Source organism: Onychostoma macrolepis, chromosome 01, assembly GCF_012432095.1.
Source record: "Onychostoma macrolepis isolate SWU-2019 chromosome 01, ASM1243209v1, whole genome shotgun sequence".
NCBI classification, from domain to species: domain Eukaryota; kingdom Metazoa; phylum Chordata; class Actinopteri; order Cypriniformes; family Cyprinidae; genus Onychostoma; species Onychostoma macrolepis.
In genome coordinates this window covers 20665587-20690568 of record NC_081155.1, presented here as the reverse complement: position 1 = coordinate 20690568, position 24982 = coordinate 20665587, and the positions used below count along the sequence as shown (strand labels likewise).

The 24982-nt window shown below is 36.3% G+C and overlaps 3 protein-coding genes across 7 annotated transcripts in view; 1 reads left to right on the top strand and 2 right to left on the bottom strand.

Moving 5' to 3' along the window:
• Window positions 1-273: 273 nt before the first annotated feature.
• On the top strand, window positions 274-10309 carry irf2a (interferon regulatory factor 2a). Of its 3 annotated transcripts, none has more exons than XM_058782589.1 (10): window positions 274-724; window positions 1871-1964; window positions 2917-3016; window positions 3228-3404; window positions 3733-3807; window positions 5115-5149; window positions 5235-5349; window positions 6197-6364; window positions 8385-8428; window positions 9318-10309. In XM_058782589.1, exons 2-10 carry the CDS (start codon window positions 1878-1880, stop codon window positions 9645-9647), a joined length of 1131 nt encoding a protein of 376 aa, XP_058638572.1. In that variant the 5' UTR covers window positions 274-724; window positions 1871-1877; the 3' UTR covers window positions 9648-10309. The 3 variants fall into 3 exon arrangements, with proteins under 3 accessions (XP_058638572.1, XP_058638564.1, XP_058638581.1); XM_058782581.1 differs by lacking the exon at window positions 274-724 and adding an exon at window positions 1109-1336; XM_058782598.1 differs by lacking the exons at window positions 274-724; window positions 3733-3807 and adding an exon at window positions 1109-1336.
• A 153-nt stretch (window positions 10310-10462) lies between these two features.
• Window positions 10463-15399, bottom strand: tmem134 (transmembrane protein 134). The gene is made up of 8 exons (XM_058782610.1): window positions 15115-15399; window positions 14213-14457; window positions 14059-14126; window positions 13102-13188; window positions 12883-12959; window positions 12604-12648; window positions 12338-12391; window positions 10463-12114 (listed from the first exon to the last, which is right to left on the bottom strand). The coding sequence occupies exons 2-8, from the start codon at window positions 14411-14413 to the stop codon at window positions 12032-12034; spliced, it is 615 nt and encodes a 204-aa protein (XP_058638593.1). The 5' UTR covers window positions 14414-14457; window positions 15115-15399; the 3' UTR covers window positions 10463-12031.
• A 2929-nt stretch (window positions 15400-18328) lies between these two features.
• stox2a (storkhead box 2a) overlaps window positions 18329-24982 on the bottom strand; it is a 51108-nt gene continuing 44454 nt past the window's right edge. For all 3 annotated transcript variants that reach the window (XM_058775123.1, XM_058775130.1, XM_058775141.1), the window contains one exon: window positions 18329-22060. In XM_058775123.1, coding sequence (XP_058631106.1) covers window positions 21859-22060 — 202 coding nt within the window. In that variant the 3' untranslated portion in view covers window positions 18329-21858. The remainder of the gene's footprint in view (window positions 22061-24982) is intronic.

Sequence of the window (24982 nt, the reverse complement as noted above, 5' to 3'; positions counted from 1 at the left end):
ACCTTAATGTAGTTTACCCCAAAATGAAAATTTTGTCATCATTTACTCACCATTATGTATTTTCGAACCTGTATGACTTTGTTTCTTCCATAGAACACAGAAGAAATTATTCTGAAGAACGTCGATAAGCAAACAGTTTCGGTTCCCTTTGACTTTCATTATGGACAAACAAAGCAATGGAAGTCAATGGCAACCGAAACTGCTTGCTTATCGACGTTCTTCAGAATAATTTCTTCTGTGTTTATATTTAATTAATTAGTTTAAATTAAGAATGATTGCTTACAGCATTCTTCAAAATAATTTCTTCTGTGTTCAGGTTTGAAATGACATGAGGGTGATTGTCATTTCTGGGTGGAATGTCTCTTTAAGTAGGCCTACATCTAATGTATGCGTTCCATAGAAAGAGTTTTCTTATCCAAGTCATTATTAAGTCAATAAAATGATCATGAAACTATTTCATATATATCCCCCACACACCTTCCCTGCTCTGACACCACAGAAGGTCATTGCGCAATTTCGTACCCTAATTAAATCAGCCCTCTGCACTAAAATAAGCAGGGTCACCAATCGCAGTCAGCAGAAAACAGATGGCCCTTGAGAAGATTCCCAGCAGCACAACCACAGCGAAACTCACATTCATTCAGTTATATAATAATAATTGTGCCTTTCTGGGATCAGCACAAACAAAGAGGTGACTCAACACCTACAATTTGCTCAAAATCAGGTAAGTTATACTATTTAGTTCTTGGAAATCCAGTTTAAAACGTTTATATTTCGAGAACAGCGTTTAACAAAATGATACATGACACGCCACTCAGTTGTTGTTGTTGTTCACACGATTCCAACATTACACAAGTCACTTAACTGTGTTCCTTAGCAACAGAATGTCTCAATCTAGTCTGTATGTTTGGTATTAATTGTAATATTACAGTGATAGTAATTCCGACACAGACATGTCCCAACACTGGTGCGATTTACCGATAGTGTAGTGGAGATCCAGCAGGCGGCGTGGCGTAATGTGGAAGCGGAAGTGAAAGTGAAAGAACCCGTTGTTTCAAATGTTCCGCCGACCAATGAAACGCTCAGTTGTTTCACTTCCGCGGTCTGCTGCTCGATGACGTCTTTGCGTCATTCTATAAAACACGAAAGGCAAGGTTTCTGGAGCAGTTCAAATGTCCAGACTGAAAAAAATCACTGCCTCGTTCTTAATAAGATGAAGAAAGTAGATCTAAAACAAAAAATGGAGACATTTTTTGCGTAGTTCCGGGACGGGATTTTATAACACATCTCGTCGAGGGATCTTTAGAGGATTATCGGCTGCGTGCCTCCCCTACAGGTAAATACCCAAACGACTTCAAAGCAGAAGTATGAATTTATAAATCTGTTTAAGAGATAGATTCTAGGTGATCTTTCGTCTGTGTTGGGTTGAAACGTTTACACAAATAAACGTTAAAAAATGTCACATTATGTAAGTATGCGGTTTATTCATTATCTTTTATCGTTGATCTTTATTATGATATGCATTGATATCATATTCTGAATAATCATTTTTATTCTGAATAATAATTCTTGGTTTATATGGAAGATAAGCCTGTAAAGAGAGAGCACGTTGTGTCCCATTGCAGAGTGAATCATCACGGCTCTACAGGGATCTTAAAGGCTTCACTCACTGCATTGCTACTGAGCACTTCACTAGCCCAATGTTGTCAGTTCTATGACCACAACACCTGCAAATCTGAAAAAAGAAATGTTTCTTGCTGTATATCTGAACTCTTTTGATGTTTGTTTGTTTTTACCGCATAATGAGTTTTCTGTGTGAGACAGAATGTCCTGTACATTTTAAATCTTCACTGTATTGGATTCTGTTCAGCGTCAAGATGCCAGTGGACAGAATGAGAATGCGCCCCTGGTTGGAGCAACAGATCGAAAGTGGGCAAATTCAAGGTCTTCACTGGGTCAATGAGGTGAGGGTAGAAATCTGACATCAAATTCTAATTCATTCATTTTAAGAAGAGTATTGTCATGCTGGTAATATAGAGAGATGTAAATCTTGCCTCACACTGAAGGGGTTTATTCCGTGATAACAACCCGCTGTTACCTGAATACTTGCCGCACAAGTAAATAAATAGGCTCGAAATAATGATTTGAAATTAAATATTTTATTGGCTCTTTAAACGCAAGGCTTCTACAAAGAAAAGCAGTTCCTAACAAATGGCTTTGAACAGACAAGACAGACATTTAAGGCATAATGTACAGTCATATCACTATTCGTAATGACACAGCTTTTCACTACATAAATAAACAAGAGGACAGAAAATGTTACTTGCAAAGAAAGTATTGTAAAATTGTACCTGTTTATTATCTTAAATCCATTGCAGTATACAAAAAAATCATTCTGTCAACAAGAGGAACACTTTGACAATATTACCGCAGGCCTGAAGTCTTCCAGTTTGATTTTTCAGTAAATACAGTCAAAAAATTAGGCACAAGGTGACAGCAATTGAGTTTGAATGAAACTAAAGTGGGCGTGGTAGTGTGATATCTTGCCTCAAATACTCGGATGAGCAGTGCATTATTTAATGTTGCTAATGGTGACCGTTGTTATTGGGGAATAACACACTGACCAATAATGTCGCAACTGCCCAATCAGAATCAAGTATTCCAGAGAGCCACGTATTAAATATATATTTATGAATTAATGAAAAAAGCCATGGGAAAGACTTCTTAATTTGCATGTCATGTGCAGAACTTTATATCTGTATATGTTAAGTTTGAGTGTGACTCATGTGGCAGTTTATGTCTTTTACTAATACATTGTGAAAATGATCTTGTCATTTTGAGCGTGTTTGACATGTTACTCAACTCATTGTACATGAATTGAGTAATAGTACGCTATTAAAATGTTTCCATTTACAGGAGAAAAAGATATTTCAGATACCATGGATGCATGCAGCCAGACATGGATGGGATTTGGAAAAGGATGCACCTTTATTTATGAACTGGGCCATTCACACAGGTAGCTGTTGAAAGAGCTGTTGCCCATTGTGTCTTGTATAAAGAATGAGGCTAACTGATTTAAAGGTGAAAATTGTAATTTCAGCAATACCATGCATTGGAGTTGATTCTGCTTTTGTATACAGCTTTGAATGTATTTCTGTTGGTTCTACTGGTTTGTAACTCCATTTTGTTGTATAATATTTTATGTTTTAATTTTATGTTTCATATAGGAAAGTATCGTCCAGGTATTGACAAACCAGACCCTAAGACGTGGAAGGCAAATTTCCGCTGTGCTATGAATTCTCTACCAGACATTGAGGAGGTGAAAGACAAAAGCATGAAGAAAGGAAGCAATGCCTTCAGAATGTACAGAATGCTTTCCTCGTATGAAAAAGCTGTTAAGAAAGGTAATTGCAGTCATGTATTAAACACATTTTTGCTCATATACAGGTGCATCTCAATAAATTAGAATGTCGTGGAAAAGTTCATTTATTTCAGTAATTCAACTCAAATTGTGAAACTCGTGTATTAAATAAATTCAGTGCACACAGACTGAAGTAGTTTAAGTCTTTGGTTATTTTAATTGTGATGATTTTGACTTGCATTTAACAAAAACCCACCAATTCACCATCTCAACAAATTAGAATATGGTGACATGCCAATCAGCTAATCAACTCAAAACACCTGCAAAGGTTTCCTGAGCCTTCAAAATGGTCTCTCCGTTTGGTTCACTAGGCTACACAATCATGGGGAAGACTGCTGATCTGACAGTTGTCCAGAAGACAATCATTGACACCCTTCACAAGGAGGGTAAGCCACAAACATTCATTGCCAAAGAAGCTGGCTGTTCACAGAGTGCTGTATCCAAGCACGTTAACAGATAGTTGAGTGGAAGGAAAAAGTGTGGAAGAAAAAGATGCACAACCAACCAAGAGAACCGCAGCCTTATGAGGATTGTCAAGCAAAATCGATTCAAGAATTTGGGTGAACTTCACAAGGAATGGACTGAGGCTGGGGTCAAGGCATCAAGAGCCACCACACACAGAAGTGTCAAGGAATGTGGTTCAGGAGTGGCTTAACAAAAGGAATATGACAGCTGTAGCCACAGACAACGTCAGAGGCATCTTACCTGGGCTAAGGAGAAGAACTGGACTGTTGCCCGGTGGTCCAAAGTCCTCCTTTTCAGATGAGAGCAAGTTTTGTATTTAATTTGGAAACCAAGGTCCTAGAGTCTGGAGGAAGGGTGGAGAAGCTCATAGCCCAAGTTGCTTGAAGTCCAGTGTTAAGTTTCCACAGCCTGTGATGATTTGGGGTGCAATGTCATCTGCTGGTGTTGGTCCATTGTGTTTTTTGAAAACCTAAGTCACTGCACCCGTTTACCAAGAAATTTTGGAGCACTTCATGCTTCCTTCTGCTGACCAGCATTTTAAAGATGCTAATTTCATTTTCCAGCAGGATTTGGCACTTGCCCACACTGCCAAAAGCACCAAAAGTTGGTTAAATGACCATGGTGTTGGTGTGCTTGACTGGCCAGCAAACTCACCAGACCTGAACCCCATAGAGAATCTATGGGGTATTGTCAAGAGGAAGATGAGAAATGAGAGACCAAAAAATGCAGATGAGCTGAAGGCCACTGTCAAAGAAACCTGGGCTTCCATACCACCTCAGCAGTGCCACAAACTGATCACCTCCATGCCACGCCGAATTGAGGCAGTAATTAAAGCAAAAGGAGCCCCTACCAAGTATTGAGTACATATACAGTAAATGAACATACTTTCCTGAAGGCCAACAATTCACTAAAAATGTTTTTTTATTGGTCTTATGAAGTATTCTAATTTGTTGAGATCGTGAATTGGTGGGTTTTTGTTAAATGTGAGCCTAAATCATCACAATTAAAAGAACCAAAGACTTAAACTACTTCAGTCTGTGTGCATTGAATTGATTTAATACACGAGTTTCACAATTTGAGTTGAATTACTGAAATAACTTTTCCACTACATTCTAATTTATTGAGATGCACCTGTACTAATTGATGTCAATGTACATCGTTTTATTCTGGTGTAGAAATTCTAATGATGGCATTTAATATTTTCTAAATGCATATTGTCTTTTTTCAGGGAAGAAAAAGATGGACCTGGAGCAAAGAGCAAAAGTAGGAATGCATGAATCTACACTCGTACAACAGTGCACATTTCTGAGTATAGCAAATCATCTCACACCTATGTTTGATTCCTTAGAGGGTTTTTCAGAAACGGAAAGCTGGCATTCCCAAAAAATATAAAATGACAAAAGAACAAAGTGAAGAGAACTTAATGGAAGAAACTACACCGGACAGCACTGTGCTATTTACTGGTAAATAACCAAATCATGCATATTTTTTTTTTACTGTCCAAATAAATAACACGACAATAATAGAGGCAGCATTAGAAAATTAACTTATTTATAGTGGTCCCAAACATATTTTGACATTTAAGCCACACTTAAAATGCATGTAGTTCATTGCATTGGATTAAATGTAATGAATTTTTGAATCAAAAAGTAGTATTCATAAACAAATGATGCTAAAACTCAGAACTAATTTTTATTTAAACCTTTATTGAATTTTTAACCAACTGGTCTCAATGTAATGTTTTTGTGTAAAAGCAAACTTCTTTTTCTGAACTGTTTTCTTAAAACAGATATCTGTCTTTAAAGTAAATGCCAAATGATTTCACATTTTATGACATTCATTATTCATATATTTTACTTAAGGTTGGCTTAAAGAGACAGTTTACCCAAAACTGAAAATTCTGTCATCTGCTCACCCTCAATTTTTTAAATACTTGAAAATATTTTGATTAATCTTGGTAACTAGTTTCTGTTCCCAATTTATTTCTATGGTATTTTCTACGGAAGTCAGTAGGTACCCACAACCATTTGGTTATTTGCATTCTTCAGAATATCTTTTATGTTCAGCAGATGAAACAAAATTATACAGGTTTGGAATAACTGCAGGTTGACAGAATTTTCATTTTTGGGTGAACTATCCCATTAAGTATCCAAATACTTTTTTGGTAATTCACTGAATATCAACTGCTATGTATTGTAGGACTTTAATAATACTACATCTAACATATGTTAGTACAATGAATACAATGCATTTTAGTAGAAATGTTAAAGATAAAGTCTCTAAATCAAACACGCTTATTCATCAACACAGAGCAGGAGAGCTTGCCTGTGCCCACGTCATCTGTGAGGGAGATGGCTGTAGCTGAATTAACTGATGTGTGTGCCGTTGTTGAGGTGGCAACGGAGAATGAAGAACCTGCGTTTAGCTCCACTGAAGTGTGTCTGCCTCTCCAGGACTCCCATGTTTCATCCTACAGTGGTAGGGTTCTTTTTTTTTTGCATTCAGCTTTACTGTCTTTGTGCTGTATTCACCACATGAATGATAAATTACATATTACTGTCAGTGTTGGGGAGTAACAAGTTACATGTAACGGAATTAGGTAATTTAATTACAAAATAAAAGTAATTGTAATTACAGTTACTAAGAAAAAATGTGTAATTAAATTAGTTACTTATGAAAATGTTAAGGATTACAAAGGGGGTTGCATCTGATTTTTATCACACTCACTCCCACAAACAGATTTAATTGATTTCTTTCATAAATTGCAGTGACTGCTCTTCACACCAATGTTTCAGAAGTTTATAACATGCTTATCTGATAACTCTTATATTTCCTATATGGGTTTACGTATATGCTTTTTTTTTTTTTTTTTTTTTATAAAGATTAACTGTTTTGTTAGATTCCTAGATTCCAGTGTTTCCTGTCTTAGCTATGCAAAGATTTGATTTCAAAAACAGCTATTAAACTATCTTTTTTTAATCTGTATGCAATCTCAGAATGATTTTAAAGCAAGTCTTGATTTTGTGGTGGCTGTGCTTCAAAGGGGACATCGGATGCCCGTTTTCCACAAGTTACGACTCTTTAGGGTTTTCTCGAAATGGTCTCGGTGGTCGTGAAAAACAACACCCTTTTTACCTTGTCAAAAACAGCTCTGTTTACAGTGACTCATTTTGCAGCATATTTTTTTACATGCTAATGAGCTCTGCTCACCCCATCCCTCTCTTCTGTGGAAGAGCGAAGGCAATTCGCAAATAATCATAAAAAATATAAAGTGTGAGACTTACTACTTCTGGACGTGCAGCTCGATCATGAACAATGGGTACTGATCCATCCTTGAGTTTTAACTTTTTAACAAAACCTGCCTTGAATTGTCCCTCGTTCAGAAAACAGTCTGGAGAAAAATGATTTGCGCAGCCAGACATAAACAAATTTAGTGAAAGTGAAATGAAGTGACATGTGGCCAAGTATGGTGACCCATACTCTGAATTTGTGCTCTGCATTTAACCCATCCAAGTACACACACACGTCTGGTCAGCTATCCTTGTGGGGACTCTCCATAGGCGTAATGCTTTTTCTACTGTACAGACCATATATATTCTATTGCCCTACACCAACCCTATACCTAAACCTACTCCTTACAGGTAACTTTCTGCATTTTTTTTAGATTTTCAAAAAACTTAATTCTGTGTGATTTATTAGCTTGTTTATCCGTGGGGACCTCAATTTAGGTCCCCACCGTGACACAAATCCCCATGAGTCTGTGTGTATTCAGGTTTAAGTTCCCACCTGAATAGAACGTGTATACATACACACACATATATATATATATATATATATATATATATATATATATATATATATACACACACACACACACGGAGCAGTGGGCAGCCATATTGCTGTGGCGCCCGGGGAGCAGTTGGGGGTTTGGTGCCTTGCTCAAGGGTCTCCCCTCAGTCGTGGTATTGAAAGTGGAAGAGAGCGCTGGTTATTCACTCCAAAATCAAAATGGCTTGATAATTGAGACTGTTCAGGTTTCAGGGGGATTTAAAAAAAAAAAAAAAGGGTTTCTTATTATAAAAACGTTATCATTGTAGGGTGGTTGTGTCCACACACCGCCAAGACACATTTATATGCAAATGAAGATACTTGGCATCCAATGTCTCCTTTAAAATTTAAATAATATAATCTTAATGCAAGTGAAGGATTTCGAAAGTCAGTAACCCTAGGTTAACATGTCTGAAAATGATTAACAGCTGAAAACATTAGAAATTTAGAAAAGTAATCAGTTACATTACTTTAATAAAGTAACTGAAAAGTTACACTACTTATTACATTTTAAGTAGGGTAACTTGTAATCCGTAACATTACATTTCCAAAGTAACCCTCCCAACACTGATTACTGTTACTGTTACTATTACTATATTATGTTATTGTTGGCCACAAACACAGCTGGATATCATCATTGTAAATTTCATTCTGTACTTTGCCTCAACAGAAAGTGACACAGAGAGCACATACAGCGAGGAAGACTTAGTACAGGTATGGATGTAAACTGGGAAAAATTCCAAGGAAGGATATCTTCCTTTTTAAAATAGTCTTCCCTTTTCGTATTTTAAATACAAGTTAAGCTCTTAGATCTTATGATATTGTGTTTTTGGTAACAGCCATCGGGTTCAGTATGATTGTTTAAAAAAAAATCATGAGGCAACACTTTATTTTAAGGACTAATTGTCACTATTAACTAGTTGCTTATTAGCATACATAATACAGCATATTGGCATATATTAGTACTAATACATATTAATGCCTTGCTCTGCATTACCATATTTTAGATCCCTAAGCTCTAGAGGAAATAGTTTGAAAAGCAAAAGTCATAGTTAATAGTAAGAATGGGCCTCCAAACTAAAGTGGGACCAAATATGAATGCTTTCATTTAGCAAGGATGCATTAAATTGATTACAAGTGACCGTATTAAAAAAAAACAATCCTGAATAATATGTATCATGGTTTCCACAAAACTATGCAGCAGCACAACTGTTTTCAAAATTTACAATGACAGATGTTTCTTCAGAACCAAATCAGCATAATAGAATGATTTCTGAATCAACATGTGACACTGAAGACTGGAGCAATGGCTGATCAAAGTTCAGCTTTGCCATCACATGAATCAATTTCATTTTAAAATACATTTAAATTAATAATTATTTCAAGTTGTAATGATATTTCACAGTTTCATTGTTTTTACTGTATTTTTTTTTTTATTATTCAAATAAATTCAGTCCTGGTGAGCAGAACATCAAAAACATTTTTAAAAAAATCTTACTGAACCCAAACCTTTGAATGGTACTGTACATACTAGGTATACAAAAACTAAAACATCGTTATTAAGCCACAGCCAATTTGGGAATTTTCTTTGTTCCTCCTGCAGCTTCCCCAGGACTTGTCTTTAAAAGCTTCACAAAGATCAGCATGCAATTCTGTGTTACGGATCCCATCGTCAGCCCAGTCCTCACCAAACACATTTTTCACATCAACAAAAATAAATTTCAAAGTGACCAACTGCAGAGAGGACTCGCCCCTAATTGCGTACAACACTCCTCCATGGTTTCAGTGCCTTTTTAATTTCCAAAAAGTCACAGACAAAGAACCCTCAAGCACTTCCCCCTCACCTGATCTCACCAGCAGCCCGACTTCTCAGGCAAGTGTGATCGCTAAAGCTGTGGACCTCTCCGTTGCAAAACACAAAACACTACAGTGAAGATACTTTAACAACCCGCTGCTGTTTAGCTGATACACCTACAACCCCATTATTCAGCATTAATCAAGTACTCTCAGGTGCAAGATTTCCCTCAAATATTATCCTGTATTCGTGTTCAGCTTTTAAAACCAAACAGAGTTCCAAGCTATCTGAATCCGTTATACTATTTTATTTCTGAGATATTTTGCAACGCACTACCTCATTCTCATAACGGTGTTAAATATGTAACTTGTATAACTACCTCACGGATGTGACACTTGATCACAGAAGTTGTCAGTGTAAGCTAGTAATGCAGCATTGGGAGAATATGCTTGTATTAATTTAGCATTGGAGTGACATTTCATACTTGTTGACAAAAGATATAATAAAACAAAGAATGAAATAGAACCGTTACTGGGGAATTTTTAAGGGGAATTTGCATGTATATTTTTCTACAGGGAACTGTAGCACAATAAGTTGGTTTTTTTTTCAAAGAAATGGTTAAGGTTTTGTACACTTTCATATGAAACGGTCATGTCTGAATGCATTGAGTTAACAAATTTGACATGTTCGTCACTTCATAAGAACAGAATTACTGAACTGTCTACCTGGAAACATTGTTTTACTTGAGGTTTAGCTCTCCCATGTCCATAGGGCTATAAATACTTGAATAGAGACTCACTAATCAGAGTTGTGTATTAACTTGTTAAAACGTTCTAAAGTGTGTTCTAAAAGCCTGCTGTTTCAATGTAAGGAGACTTTTGCTTTAGTTTTTGTATTAACTTTTTATACAACAGTCACTAATTTGCATAATGAACAAATGCAGTACAGAAATGTAAAAGCAAATATAAAAACAGGTTTATTGTAGTGTCAATGATTAAAAAATTACACAATACAATTTTTCAATACTCATTTTTGTATAATGTACATTAAAACAGTGGTTCAAAGTGTTAGTAGTGGTACTAGTAAAAATATGAATGTGCAGTAGAAAAGCAAATCACTTGTTGATGCATCTTACCTTGATTTTACAATAAAAGGATAAGTCAAAACGCTTTACAACTCAGACTGTATGTGTGTGTATGCAATGGCCTAAATGATAAATTGCATTCTTGGTTTTCTCCTATTGAGATTTTCATTCTTAATGTCATTTGTTTTGTCTATGATTTCATTTGTATTACACAAGGCTAAAGGTGTACAATTTCTTGTTATTAATTGTGCTACATTCCTGACAAAACTTTGTACATATATAACAAGCTTGTTATAATACTCCTTGCTCAATCCCAAGTATCTTTCACTGAATTGAGAACCTATAACACTGTAGCACAGCTGATCTAAAACATCTCAATCAGATGTAACTTCAAATTCTGTGCACACGGATGTTTTAAAAGAATAATTCACCCAAAAATGACTCTCCCTCAAGCCATCCAAGATATAGATAAGTTTGTATCTTCATCTGAACAATCATGAGCATTACATCACTTGCTCACCTCTGCAGTGAATGGGTGCCGTCAGAATGAGTGTAATAATCCACAAGACTCCAGTCCATCAATTAATGTCTTGTGAAGGGAAAAGCTGAATGTTTGTAATAAATCCATAAATAAGACATTTTAACAAACCACTGCTTTTGGCCAAAATACGAGTCCATAACACACAATAGCACGTGCTCAGTAAAAAGTCCATCCCCTGTTGTTCTCTCACATCAAAATCCACTGACCTATTGGTTTAAAATTGTTTTGGACCGTTCCTTTGTAAACAGTGCTTGATCTGTGCATATTTCTGAGCACAGGTCAAGCACCATTTACAAGCAAAAAATGTCAGAAACCGTTTTAAACAAACATGGATTTTGATGTGAGAGGACAACAGGGGATGGACGTAATCACTGGAGGAAGCATTATAATGAATTATGGCCAGAAGCGGCGGTTTGAAGTTAAAACACCTTAATGATGGATTTGTTTAGTACAAACAAGCAGATTTTCTCTTTACAAGACATTAATCGATAGACTGGACTATTCATAAAAGAGGATCCATTGGTGATCAAGTGATGTGCTTTCTCCAAATCTGTTCCGATGAAGAAAAAATGCATCTCCATCTTGGATGCCATGAGAGTAAGAACATTTTTAGCAAATTTTTGTGTGAACTATTTCTTTACTACAGTCTGCCTTTTGTAGTATGATTGTATATTGTCGCACTTGACACTCTTAAATCATTTTTTTTTTGTTTTTTTCTGTAGAAGTTATACTTAGACCTGTGTACAGACTGGCTTTTACCAAAATGAAGAAGAAATTGTTTAGAAAACAACTAGTAACTGAGGTTGTAAAAGTAGGTCATCCCCTTACTTCATTTTAGGGGGTTTGAAATGGTGGCCAATCCAGACCAACAGTCTATACGATGCGAAGAAAAACGGTTTACTTCTCAAAGTACGGCAAATAAAAGAACTTGAATCCTCTTCGTCCCTGAACTGCACAGCTTATATAGATCACGTGATAGACTGAAACAAAAAAATGGAAGAGCAAGAGTTATGTTGCTGTTTATCTCTAGCATTTTTCTTTAAACAAAATGCTGTCTGTTAAAGCCATGTTTTTCCATTGCATGGATTACAATGACAACTTCACAATTCATAAAACTATATTATCTAAGGTCCACTATTGATATTAACACTGGGAAAGCTGAATCTATACAAAAGCTCATATCAATTACACATTAGATCTTACCACCAGGAATGAAGAGAAGAAATCCAGGAACAAAGAAAATTGCACTTGAAACACCTTAAAAAAATAAATAAAAGGCATAAATACATGGCTTACATAATTCTGCTGGACAAAACTGGCATAACACCAACTGGTGTTTTTAAGGCATTCGGAGCACTGATTTAAGTACTATGCTGCACTTATAATTAGCTGAACGAGTTTGTGTGCTAACACAATCCTGCTCAGGTCTCATAGTTATTTACAACCAATACCAACGTGACAGGTCTTACCTGCGTGAGGGTTTAACTGCATGACAATGCCTGTAAAGATCAAAGCTGATAGAAAGGAGGAACAGGGAGGGGGAAGATAGGAAGGGGAGAGATAATACATTAACTAAACAGCTGACAGTCACAATTTACCATCTATGCTCCAGATCAGACTTGACAGCAAGATAAACAAAGATAGCGCTTTACAAGTCAAACAGAAACATCAGTTCCCAGACACCTTCCCCCTGAGATCTGTAGTACTTATGAAGATCAAAAACATAACAAAAGGTATGATAGTCTCACCAACTCCAGTGATTAAGAGGAGGAATGAGGCAAGAATGACTCGTCTGTTCTTCTTCACCAGCGGGTGAGACGTCCACCTGGGAACAATCCACAGAGAACAAAAAAATGAGGAAAGGAAAAGAACATCACAAACTATTTTAATTTACCCAAACAGAGGGATTTTAGTTAATATCATCTTAAAATCTCATCCGGAAATATGTAAATAAAGGTGTGAGTTACCCGCAGCAGTGAGCAGACAGGTGTGTGACTGAGCTGAGTGTGCTGAATGACCACTGAGAGCTGCAGTAGGACAGAGTAGCAGGATCACTGGAACACAGACAGACACAAGGCTTGATATCAGGCTTTGAGAAGCACTTGTACATCAACAAAAGCAAAGCGAAAATTGTATTTCTTTTAGTTGGCTATTTGATGGCTTGTTTGTTTGGCTGTTGGTCACTTGCTGTAGTCTAATAAACAATTAAGATGCTGGACTAGCAATTTAAAAATATCCTAGGTGTATGAAAATAAAAAGTAAAAAGACAAGCCATAGTTATTAAAAATCTGCCATTTCTAACAACTGACGACTAGATTTTAGAAAAACTGGCATTTTTACCAATGATTATCTGGGATAAACTTGCAGTTTACATTTCTAAAATTGGAAATATATATATTTGAAGTAAAATAGTTGACCTTAGTTTTAAGTTTGTCATATCATCACAAGCTATTTCATGACACATACAGATTATGCATCCAGTGAATTCAAACAATACAATACAGATATTCAGTGAAATTTTACTTCTAAAAAAGTCTAAACAAGTCTAAAATTTAATTATTACTAAATGTGAATTTAATGTTACTTGTGAATTATTCTGAGTCATACAAAAATGGAGTAAAAGTTTGTCCTAATAAAAATGATTGTCTCTTGACAAAAAATTGGGCAAATCAAAAATATATCTTGTTTTTAGACAAAGTACCAATTCAACAAGAAATCCTTTTCTTTTCTTTTTTTGACTTTTCGACATTACTGCTCTCTTAATTTATACAATAAATATTTTTCATGGTTTGTGAGATTTCTTAATTAAATCTAATGAAGGTGCAACCCATCCTTCATTTTGTCCTATGCTGCTCATATTATTACATCCGGGTAATTGCCTTGCTTTATGAGAATTTTCAAACTAAAAGTATGGACTGCCAAACCTGATTTTGAAGAAGTTATTGAAAGAAGAGTTCACAGTGCCACCTAAAGCATCTTCATTTTCCAGGTTCTGTGGGTAAACACGAAATAAAGTTCAGTCACGTTTGCATGTAAAACACTCTCAAAAAGAAAACAAGGTACATGTAAACACCTGACCTGATATTTCAGATTACTGTGTTCAGGAGTGCCAGTGGGTCCAGAAGTTTGTGTTTTGGCAAAAGAAAGAGGTCCAAAGGTCATCTCTCCCCCGCCATCCTTCTCTCTCCCCTTCCAGTCCCCCACATCCTCTCCAGGCACCACACCTTCCTCCTCCCCCTCCAGGACGAATGCGTCATCGATTGTGAACTGTGTCCCCATAGCTACAGACCCTCAGATATTGGTTGGTTGTTAACTGGCAATCACTGTGAAGTTGGTAAACATCTTAGTTTAGTTACTAATCTTCTACACTCTGCCCTCTATATTTCTCATATGCAGTGTGGTGCACTGACTCCACTATAAAATTCCTTTACAATGTACAATAATGAATTTAATTTATTTATTTATTTTTTATATCTGAATCCCTTCCCAGTTTCTACTACCAAACTATTAGGAAAGGAGAGCAAGCAACATTCCCTTCTTTAGATCAAAGCTGCCCAATGCTCTTTTTTGCTAAAAAAATTTAAAATCTGTTAAGAATGGTGTTTTAACAGATGTTAAAAGTTCGTTTTATTAGGCAGATTCAGGTTTAGATGTAGTGTGACAGAGTAATTGCCTCTAGGAAGCATGTGACTGACACGCTCTTCCGCTTGTTCTTAACAACGGATTGTTTGCATCCACCCCAAAAAATCTACATCTTGCGCACTATAAAGAAACTCGTTACATACGACACGTAACTTTCAGTATGACACAATAACAAAATGTGAGTTTAAAACCCTTTAAGTGTTTGAAAATAACAGCTGTTTTGACGCAAAATGTCTACTGCTAATTTTACGAGTTTGTCTGAAGATTTAAAGAGTCGAACATCCCGTTATCAACACCAACAATAGCGCAAACTTACAAAGGAAGAATCCCCTACTTACTGTCCATTACTCTTAATCCTCGTCAGTTACTCATAGATCTGTCTGCCATCGTCCTTAGATCACTTCCAATGCATACAAGGTTAGTAAATCTGTTTAAATGTATTATTTACTCGCCGGCGAACAACTTTAACCTAAACTTTGCTAGTAACAGCTGCTTCTTTTTTGTGGGTCGAGTCTAAACAGACAAAAGTAGCGGCTGTCTCTTCAGCGACACCTGGAGGACTGGAGGATACAATAATTACCGTCCTACATCAGAACATGGAGCATTTTGATACATTTACAGAGGAATGATAAATGTAAGGGTCATTTTTGTTATTTTATTATTATTTATACATCATCTGCTGAACAAATAAGCTTACCACTGATGTATGGTTCGTTATGATTGGATAATATCTGGCCGAGATACAACTATTTGAAAATCTGGAATCTGAGGGTATATTTTAAAAAAATCTAAATATTGAGAAAATCACCTTTAAAGTTGTCCAAATTAAGTTCTTAGCAATGCATATTACTAATCAAAAATTAAGTTTTGATACATTTACCGTAATAAATTTACAAAATATCTTCATGGAACATGATCTTTACTTAATGACATAATGATTTTTGGCATAAAAGAAAAATCAATCATTTTGACCCATACAATGTATTTTTGGCTATTGCTACAAATATACCCCAGCGACTTAAGACTGGTTTTGTGGTCCAGGGTCACATATATGTTGAATAATAAAATATAAGGAAATGGATAGGCAATGGTGAGTATGATTTGATTTGATTCAATGAGATAAAATGAATCTTGATGGGTGCATAGTGAAAAGAAGTTAATAGACATTGGACACAAGCACATATTAGTTGCTTACAGCCCCAGTGTGTTTCTATCTGAATGTGTATTTTGAATTGATGTGAACTTTCAAATTCTTCATAATTCCTTCATAAATACATTCTGGTGCAATTCGTCCCTTGGATTTAATCTGCAATTAAAATATGTAAGAAAGATTTGTGTGAACACAAATTAGCTGTTTCATTGTTAAAAATTTGCTCAAGTATAAGGTCCAGTGTCTTTTTATTTGGTTCCAGCTGCATGGCTATTTTCCCTACTTCCTTACAGTAACTGTATGTAAATATAGACGTGCTTCTAATGCTAAATAAGTTTTTCACCTTTTCTGTAATGGCTCTCAGTTGCCCAGTACCATTCTACAATTGATGGCTGTCTCTCATTTGATTCTTCTTGTGGTGTGGACAATTGTTCATCTCTAGTAAAATCAAGTCTGTATGATGAATTTGTATAATTTACTTTTCAGATATCTGTGAGGAGTAACTATCCATCGTATTTTATGCAATACGTTTAATAAAGAATACCACAGTTTTGAAATATTTTATTTTCATAATTTACATTAGAAAATGTGAGGTTAATGATATATTATTGCTTAGACAGAATATTTATGTCCTGTCCCATCTGAACCTCAGGTCATTGTGACGACATAATCGCAGTTAGATGTATCCATTTAACCAAGTTAAAATTTGAATAATTGAAAATTAATCAATTAATTTCTCCTTTGTCCATTTTCCAACATCATGTCACCTTAAACGTCACTTCATCTGACCATTTTGAATAATGTCTGTGGTATTCAGGTTCTGCTTGTTGATATTTGTTAAATCAAGCAGTTTATGTGTATTCAATTCAGCACATTTGACTAATTTTATACATAGGCATGCGAATCTGAGATCTAATGTCTATTCCATAAGATGTTTTACGCTGTTTAGCCACTAGATGGTGGCAAGATACAGCCTACAGTAAAACAATTACACTCACTGGCCACTTGGTACACCTTGCTAGTGATGGGTTGGACCCCCTTTTGCCTTCAGAACTGCCTTCTTCATGGCATAGATTCAGCAAGGTGCTGGAAACATTCCTCAGAGATGTTGGTTCATATTGACATGATAGCATCACACAGCTGCTGCAGATTTGTCGGCTGCACATACATGATGTGAATCTACTGTTGCACGGTTGCACCACATCCCAAAGGTGCTCTACTGGATTGCCATTTGAGTATAATCAGCTCATTGTCACTCATCATTGTTTGAGATGATTTTAGGCTTTGCGACATGGCACATTGTAGGTAGACTATGGGATTTAAATGATTTTCAACTGGTACTAAGGGCCCAAAGTGTGCCAAGAAAATATCCCCAACACCATTACACCACCACCAGCAGCCTGAACCATTGATACATGGCAAGATGGATCCATGCTTAAATGTTGATTACGCCAAATTATGACTCTACCGTCCAAATGTAGCGCACAGAAATCAAGACTCAGCAGGCCAGGCAACATTTCTCCAATCTTGGGTGAGCCCATGTGAACTGTAGTGGCACCTGGTGTGGTCTTCTGCTGCTTCATGGTTTGACACATTGTGTTAAGATATGTTCTTCTGCATACCTCTGTTGTATCGAGTGATTGAGTTACTGTTGCCTTTCTGTGGGCTCAAACCTGTCTGGCCATTCTCTGCGGACCTCTGGCATCAACAAAGAATTTTTGCCCACAAAACTGCCTTTCACTGGATATTTTCTCTTTTTCTGATCATTCTCTGTAAACCTTAGAAATGGTTGTGCATGAAAATCCCAGTAAATTGTCAATTTCTGAAATACTCAGACCAGCCCACCTAGCACCAACAACCATGCCACGTTCAAAGTTGTTTAAATAACCTTTCTGAACTCCAGCAGATCTTCTTGACCATGTCTACATGACAAAATGCATGTAGTTGCTGCCATGTGATTGGCTGATTATATATAGATGTACCTAATAAAGTGGCTGGTGAGTGTATGAAGTTGATCCATGAAGCCTTGCATTTTTCATTAATCATATTCAATTATTCTGATTATGATTCAAAGACTGATTTGTTACGTTTAGACAATATAATCTTACACTAGAAATGGAATGCATCAAGTACAAGTGATTACATGCAATGAAATAAAAAAAAATAAAAAAAATGATTTCATGCCCTTCTCACATAATCGTTTCAATAATTCAGTTTTTCATTTGGCATGCCAACTGTATAAATGATTACAGAAATGTAATGTGCTGTTTGGGTAATATTAATAAACCAGCATCATGACGTAGACGCGCCATCCAAAATACTTACAGCTAATGGTATAACTTTAAGACATTGCACTGAAAGGTTTCAAGACACAAGACATTTAAAACATATAACCAAACATGTTATTTTATTGTCTGAAAAAGTAACACAATCTCCCAACTGGGTTTATCACATACACTACCACAACGATGAAACACCATTACTACACAAATAGGGACTTCTTTTCAAATATTATAGACATTACAAAAAGATCCCTCATATCTTTCAGTTTTGTTTTGAAGTTATACTAAGCATGGCAGATTGATTTCATTTACAGTATGATACTGTACACTGTCACCATTTAGAAACAATGTTGTCTGACGTGGTTCTAAAATCCATAATGTTAAGGGAAGACATTTCATGGTCATTCTTATTTCATATGAAATATTTTACAATATAAACAAAGCATCCGTCTTGGATGGACTTAACAGCAACCAGAGGCCAGGCATTTCAGTGCAAACATGTTTTTTTTACAAGGCAGTCTTGGCTGCATTACTCCCTTTTATCTATCAAAAACTAAACGGAAGAAAATAAAAAATAATAAAATGATTACCAGATGAAGGAGGGGGCTCAAATTAAAACTAAATTTCACAAAATGTGACAGATATCCAAAATGCAACCTCTGACAGAGCCTTGGTAAGTAAAGGAGGCCATGTGTTTGTATTAATGTCCAAAAAAAAAAAAAAAAAAAACATTCAAAAGTGATTACGTTCTGCAGAGGTGTAGTCATCACTGAACTGAAATATACTTCTGAACTTAAATCGTTGTTTTAAGTAAAGCTCTGTTGCAATGATTTGAGAAAGTATCTATTTATAGAGCAGACGTTATGAGGTGCCTGCTCTGTCTAATGTTGCTCTCTGATGTACATCTATGATGTCTAGCAATGATATAAAATTACCATTTAATATATGAGGCTCGTATCTTTCCACAATCTTCATCCCACCTCCAACTACAGGGTCTAAGAGGCTGTTTGGACCCTAACCACTGACCTCTCAAATACAAGGTGGGAAACTGAAAACAATACTATTGTAATCAGTATTGCCAAAAAAGCAGAAGGCAGGTAAACTGTTTTTGATTTAAAATATCTGTTGAGGTGCTTATTTATAATATAGAATGTAGTCCCTTGATTTCCATCTAGATGCATTTTTAACGAACTAGAGGTATTGGGCTTGAAATAACGAAGGAGATAAACAAATATTTGTGTGAAGGGAACAGCAGAGAACTGAAAATGGCTTCTTACACAAATTTGGAGGGAAAACATAAAATTGGAAATGTTCTGTTGATGTGGTGCTAGACAGATTTATACACAACTTGCAAATAAGTAAAAGACACTTCTGTCAAAAACTGAGAAAAATCGAGTTGAAACTACAGCACTTAATACTGATTACTTTAGAATAAGTCCTCTTAGTTACAATGTCCGCCGCTCCTTGTCAACATTCACAGAGAAGAGGCTGATAGCGCTGTGTTCCACAGGCAAAGAATCCAAATCTGTACACGTCCCTACCTTGTTGTTACACAGGTGGTGGAGGTAGCTAGTTATGTGCATGTATGTGGGGTTTAGGGTAGTTTGCATGGCTGATTGCAGGTGTGTGTATGTGTGGATAATAGTCGAGCGAGAGGCAGTGAGCTGAAAGTGATTCAAACACAATAAGTCCCACTGGAGGATATCCACCTGAACACTCATCATAAAGCAACAAAACTGTGGAGGGTATGGGCAAAGAAAGAAATAAAAGATAAAAAGGGAGGATCACCACATAATAGCACCAATGGATGCGACATGAGCTCTGCTCTCTTTCCCAAATCTCACCCAGTCACTGCCAGAAGGGACACGACCATTAATTCTGGAGCATTCTTGAGATGGCACGCCAAACAGTTAAAGCCATAGTCCAAATGTTCAAAGCAAGTATTTTAATGTTTAATTTAATCTTTGAAATGAGCCTTTGCTCATGGATCTGAGACTTATTGTATATTCCACACGGCAGGTCAAAACCTGATGTAATCTATTCAACTGTGACATTTGAAAGGAATGATAAGTAACAGCGAAGCAAATTATTTGTACATACTTTCATCGAATGAGTTGTTTCAACCTAAAAGAAGCATTTATTGAAATCATGAAAAGATTGAGAAGATTGTGAATATACATATCATGTGTTGGCTGGGGCAGAATTTTTAGCCATATCATCTGTCAACCATATTTTCCATTGAGGTCAGGGACATGATTTGAAGGAAAACAACAAAACAAACAAAAAAAAGGTCAAACATAAAACACCATAGTGGTCTGGGTTCAACTCAAGTAAGAAAATCTTAAAAAATAAAGGTTTTATCAGAGCAGCAAAAGGGCCTAGTCTCTGAATCCTGCTGGCCCAAAGGAAGAGAACTGTATGACCTTTCCTTGGAGTGTTTTGGACGCAACACCCGTGTTCCCGCCATTGCGATTCCCAACATCCTCCTTCTTTCGTGACAACACATAAAGCCATCAAGCTACACAGAAGACAAGCATGTTTCCAAACCAACAATGACATCCACAAGTGTCCTGGTTCATGAGACTAGGTATCAGATTCACACCGGCGTAAAACACACACCTGTTTTTATTTCAAAAGGGAATAACAATAAAAATAATGTACATCTGAATTAAACTGAGACGAAATGCAATTGAAATCATTTAGATTTTCTTGTCTACAGAGAGTGTTTTATTCCCTTAAGAAACAAAGATTGGTGAAACGATCCACAGAAACATGATTACAGACTGACTGATGTTTTACCTCTTCTTAGGAGAGTTAACTATTCATGACCTGAGATTAAATATGAACTTTAATGAAACAGGTAAATCCATTACGTAGTTTAAAGGTGCATACAAAGTAATTGTATGCACAATAAGTTTGGGTAGTAAAAAAAAAAAAAAAAAAAAAAACAATAGTCCTTTTCCAAAAAAAAAAAAAAAAACTTTAATTTCAGACGAGATCATTTTTTCCACTAATTCAGTCTATGTATTGTTTTATTAAGCATGTGAGTATGATTCTTATTGTGTCACCAATGTAGCTAACAGTGTCATGACAAATGTATTTATTTTTAGGAATATTATACAACTTTATGAACCATGAATTAAATGTTGCTCAGATTAGAGCTTTTATGCCTCATTTTTAACTTGTACTGCATACCAATATCACAAATCTGTAATACCTTTGACCTGCACATCAGCATCTATTTCTTAATGCGTGCAAACTTAATCCATTGGCTGGATGATCTCTAATCTGTGACTGACAAAAATACTCTTGAAAACAAAACATTGTTAAATTACCAGTTACTTCAAGCCTATTTTGAAAATAACGGTTGAATCCGACTGAAGAATTTCCTGATTAATTGCTTAAGGTAAATCCTATGATGAGAAATTTCCTTTTCCGTGTTTTTCCCTTTTTTTCTCTTTTATTTATTTATTTATTTTTTTGCAGTGACCATTTATGCTGTGGGAACAGTCTCTGGAAGCCATGCCTGTGGGTTTAACAGTCCCCATGTAGTCGAGGTGCTTGATGGAGGGATTCACCCAACCTCCTGCACTTAGGCACCCCAACATTGCAGATCACCCTGACCCTACGTCAACCCAGATGGGCCCATGTCAGACGCTGGTGATGGAGGCAAGGCAGTTGGGGGATTTCTGCAGTTTCTCAGGTTGCGTGGTAGGGGGCTCTGGGATTGCACGGAAGCTGAATGGGGGGCCGATGCTGGTGGTACCCATGTGGCCTGGACTTAGAGCCGGATTCTGTCGCCGGTTACTCTCCACAATGCTCGAGGTGTTGGACGCCAGGCTTTCCCGTGTGCTGAGAAAGTGGTGGAGGAGGGAAAATGACCAGAGAAGAAGAGACAGAAAGAACAAGAGTAGAGTTTAAGACAATATAACTGATTCATTGTTTTGAGGCATGAGAAACAATGTAAACCATCGCACAAGGCCTCAGAAAGAGAAAACGCACAACCTCACCCTTACCTATGGTTTCACTCTAGCCGCAGGATTGTTTAGCTGCATAGAAGCAGTGTACTCCTTTATGACAGTATGACAGCAATAATATGTTCAAGCAACTATACCACAAGCACTGACAGCCAACCATAAGAAAGAGGATATATTTTAGGGAGAAAAGGTTTAAAGAAATAAAGAAATAGTTTGACAAAATATTAAAGGGATCATTGGATGCCTATTTTCCACAAGTTGATATGAATCTTTAGGGTCTTAATGAAAAGTCTTTAACATAGTTTGGTTAAAATTTCTCAATGGTAATGTAAAACAACACCGTTTTTACCCAGTCAAAAACAGCTCTGTCTACAGCAAGCCGATTTATTGCATGTCGCTTTAAATGCAAATGAGCTCTGCTCACCCCGCCCCTCTCTTCCAAGCCGTTCTCTGAGAGACTGTAAACTTTAGCTGCGTTCATCGTGAAACTTGCTAACTAGCACATTATTAGGAAAGGCGATTTGCAAAGATTCATTAAAAAAACCTTACACTCACGTGTGAAGATATGTGAATGTTTCGCGCATTCCTTTCAGAAACAAATGTAATCCACTGCGTCTTCAGCAGCTCAAATGTCGGGAGTAAATGACAACTGCTATGTTCATTATTACATCCAACAACAGAATACCTCAATCACTATGGAGACATTTTTATCTACATCTGCTCCGGCGGTGGAACAATGGCGGACTGATGACAGCTCACTCAGGGCGGGTCTAAGGTAAGACATCAGTCCAATCTGTGCTGAAACGCTACTGTCAATCAAACAATCGTGGGAGGGGCCTGTCTGTGTGACATCACACAGAGATCGGCTCAATTTGAGAAAGGGGAAATGATTTAACGAGATAAAAAAAAAAAATACTGGGTAGATCTTTATCATTATAGGGTGGTTGTGCACATACACTGCCATCAAACATTTCAGTTCTAACAACTTGCAAAAGTGCATGTCGCATCCAATGACCCCTTTCAATCGTCATTTACTCATGCTCATGTTCTATGGCTGTATTCCACAATGTTTCCACAGAAATAAAAAGGAGAAATTTTGAAGGAGTTTTCCCTGCCTTTGTCCATGAAATTACAATGAGCAGATACTGAAGCTTACACAATTCGAAATGGACACAAAAGCACCATAAATGTATATGATTGTGTTAAAAACAGACTGTAATTTAAATCTTTATTCACTGAAAATCTTCACATACTGTATCTCTCCATAGTGCATTCATGTAGAAGTAGCAAATGTGTTCACAAGTATTTAGTGATGCTTTTATTGTGATTTTGTTTCTTGTGTTTTCTAAAGCTTGAAGATTTCATTGTAATTCACTGTAATTGTATGGGAAAAATGTCATTAAAATACTTTTTTTGTGTGTGCCATGGGAGAAAGTTAGCCATGCAAGTATCGAATGACACAAGATTAAGTAAATGATGATATTTTTGTGGAAAACTATTGCTTTAAATAACAAGATTAAACTCAGATATTATGTATTTAACATCAGTACTGCACAGAGAAACATGCAGGGTTCTTTTCTTTTGCATATCCCACTTTGTGTAATTGCATTACTACCTCACATCAATCACAAACTAAATTATGTCTATGCACAAGAGCTATGCTGGTGTTTTTCCAGGAGCTGTGAAATGACATCATCGCTAATGTGATGAGTCATCCAGAAAATAGTGAATGATTTTTGTGTGTGTGTGGTTGTGCATGCTGGGGGTCTTAAAATTAGAGATGTGTGGCAGTTTGTCTTGTAGGTTTTTAACTCTATCACGTTTGTAGAAAGGACAGTAAAATGCATTGTATTACACAAATTTTCAAAACATTACAAACGTGAGGATTTTAATTCAATACAAAAAAAGTAAAAGAACATTTTCATCAGCAGCATGAGTTGTATTGATAAAATATATTACTGGTACTTACATACATTGTTAAATTACAATGCAAAAATCCATTCAGAAAGTCTTTCTTTGGGATTTTCAGTATAAAGCTTGGTTTTGACAAACTGACATATCAGTCAGAGAATGAGGTCATTATTAGGTCAAAATTACTAGAGCCTTTTTTGTTAAGTATCAGACATTTCCCTCAAACTTTAAACACAACACAATGTAATGTGTAATTCAAAATACGGGTAAAACACCTGTGAAAAATCAATCCTTCATATTAACATTTTTATGGAGTTTTCTTAGAGTGTATTGTAAGGAGTAGAGGAAGCACATGTGCAGAACATATAGGCTTTCTCAGTTATTCTACCCCTGCCATATCCCTCTGAATGAGTCATACAGACACAAGGGGTTTATTTTTAGCAGCTGAAAAAAGTCCTCACCCTCTCACTCATAAAGGGCTTCTGCTAACACATACACAGCCCTGGGAAACCCACTTAAAGGTTGTCTGTGCTGGTTTGTGGTCTTGGCAAAGAAGAGGTGCAAAAAACCATGCCATACATCACAGTATAAATTGGGATAAATTATATGGGCCCTATGGCAACTATGTGCTTCAAACCAAACATCAAAAATTGTAATAAAACACACATATAAAAAATGACCTATGAAAAACAATATTTCATTTTGTGGGATGTCAGAGAAGTAGTGTGGATTCTAGCATATTAGCAATTTATGTTTTCTGATGAGCATAATGTTATATTTTATTTCCTCGATTAACATAATCTTATGTCTTTGGTAATAAGAATTTAAAAAAAAGAAAGACAAATGGCAGTTAATTGATGCATTGAAGATTTGTTCAGGGTCAAAC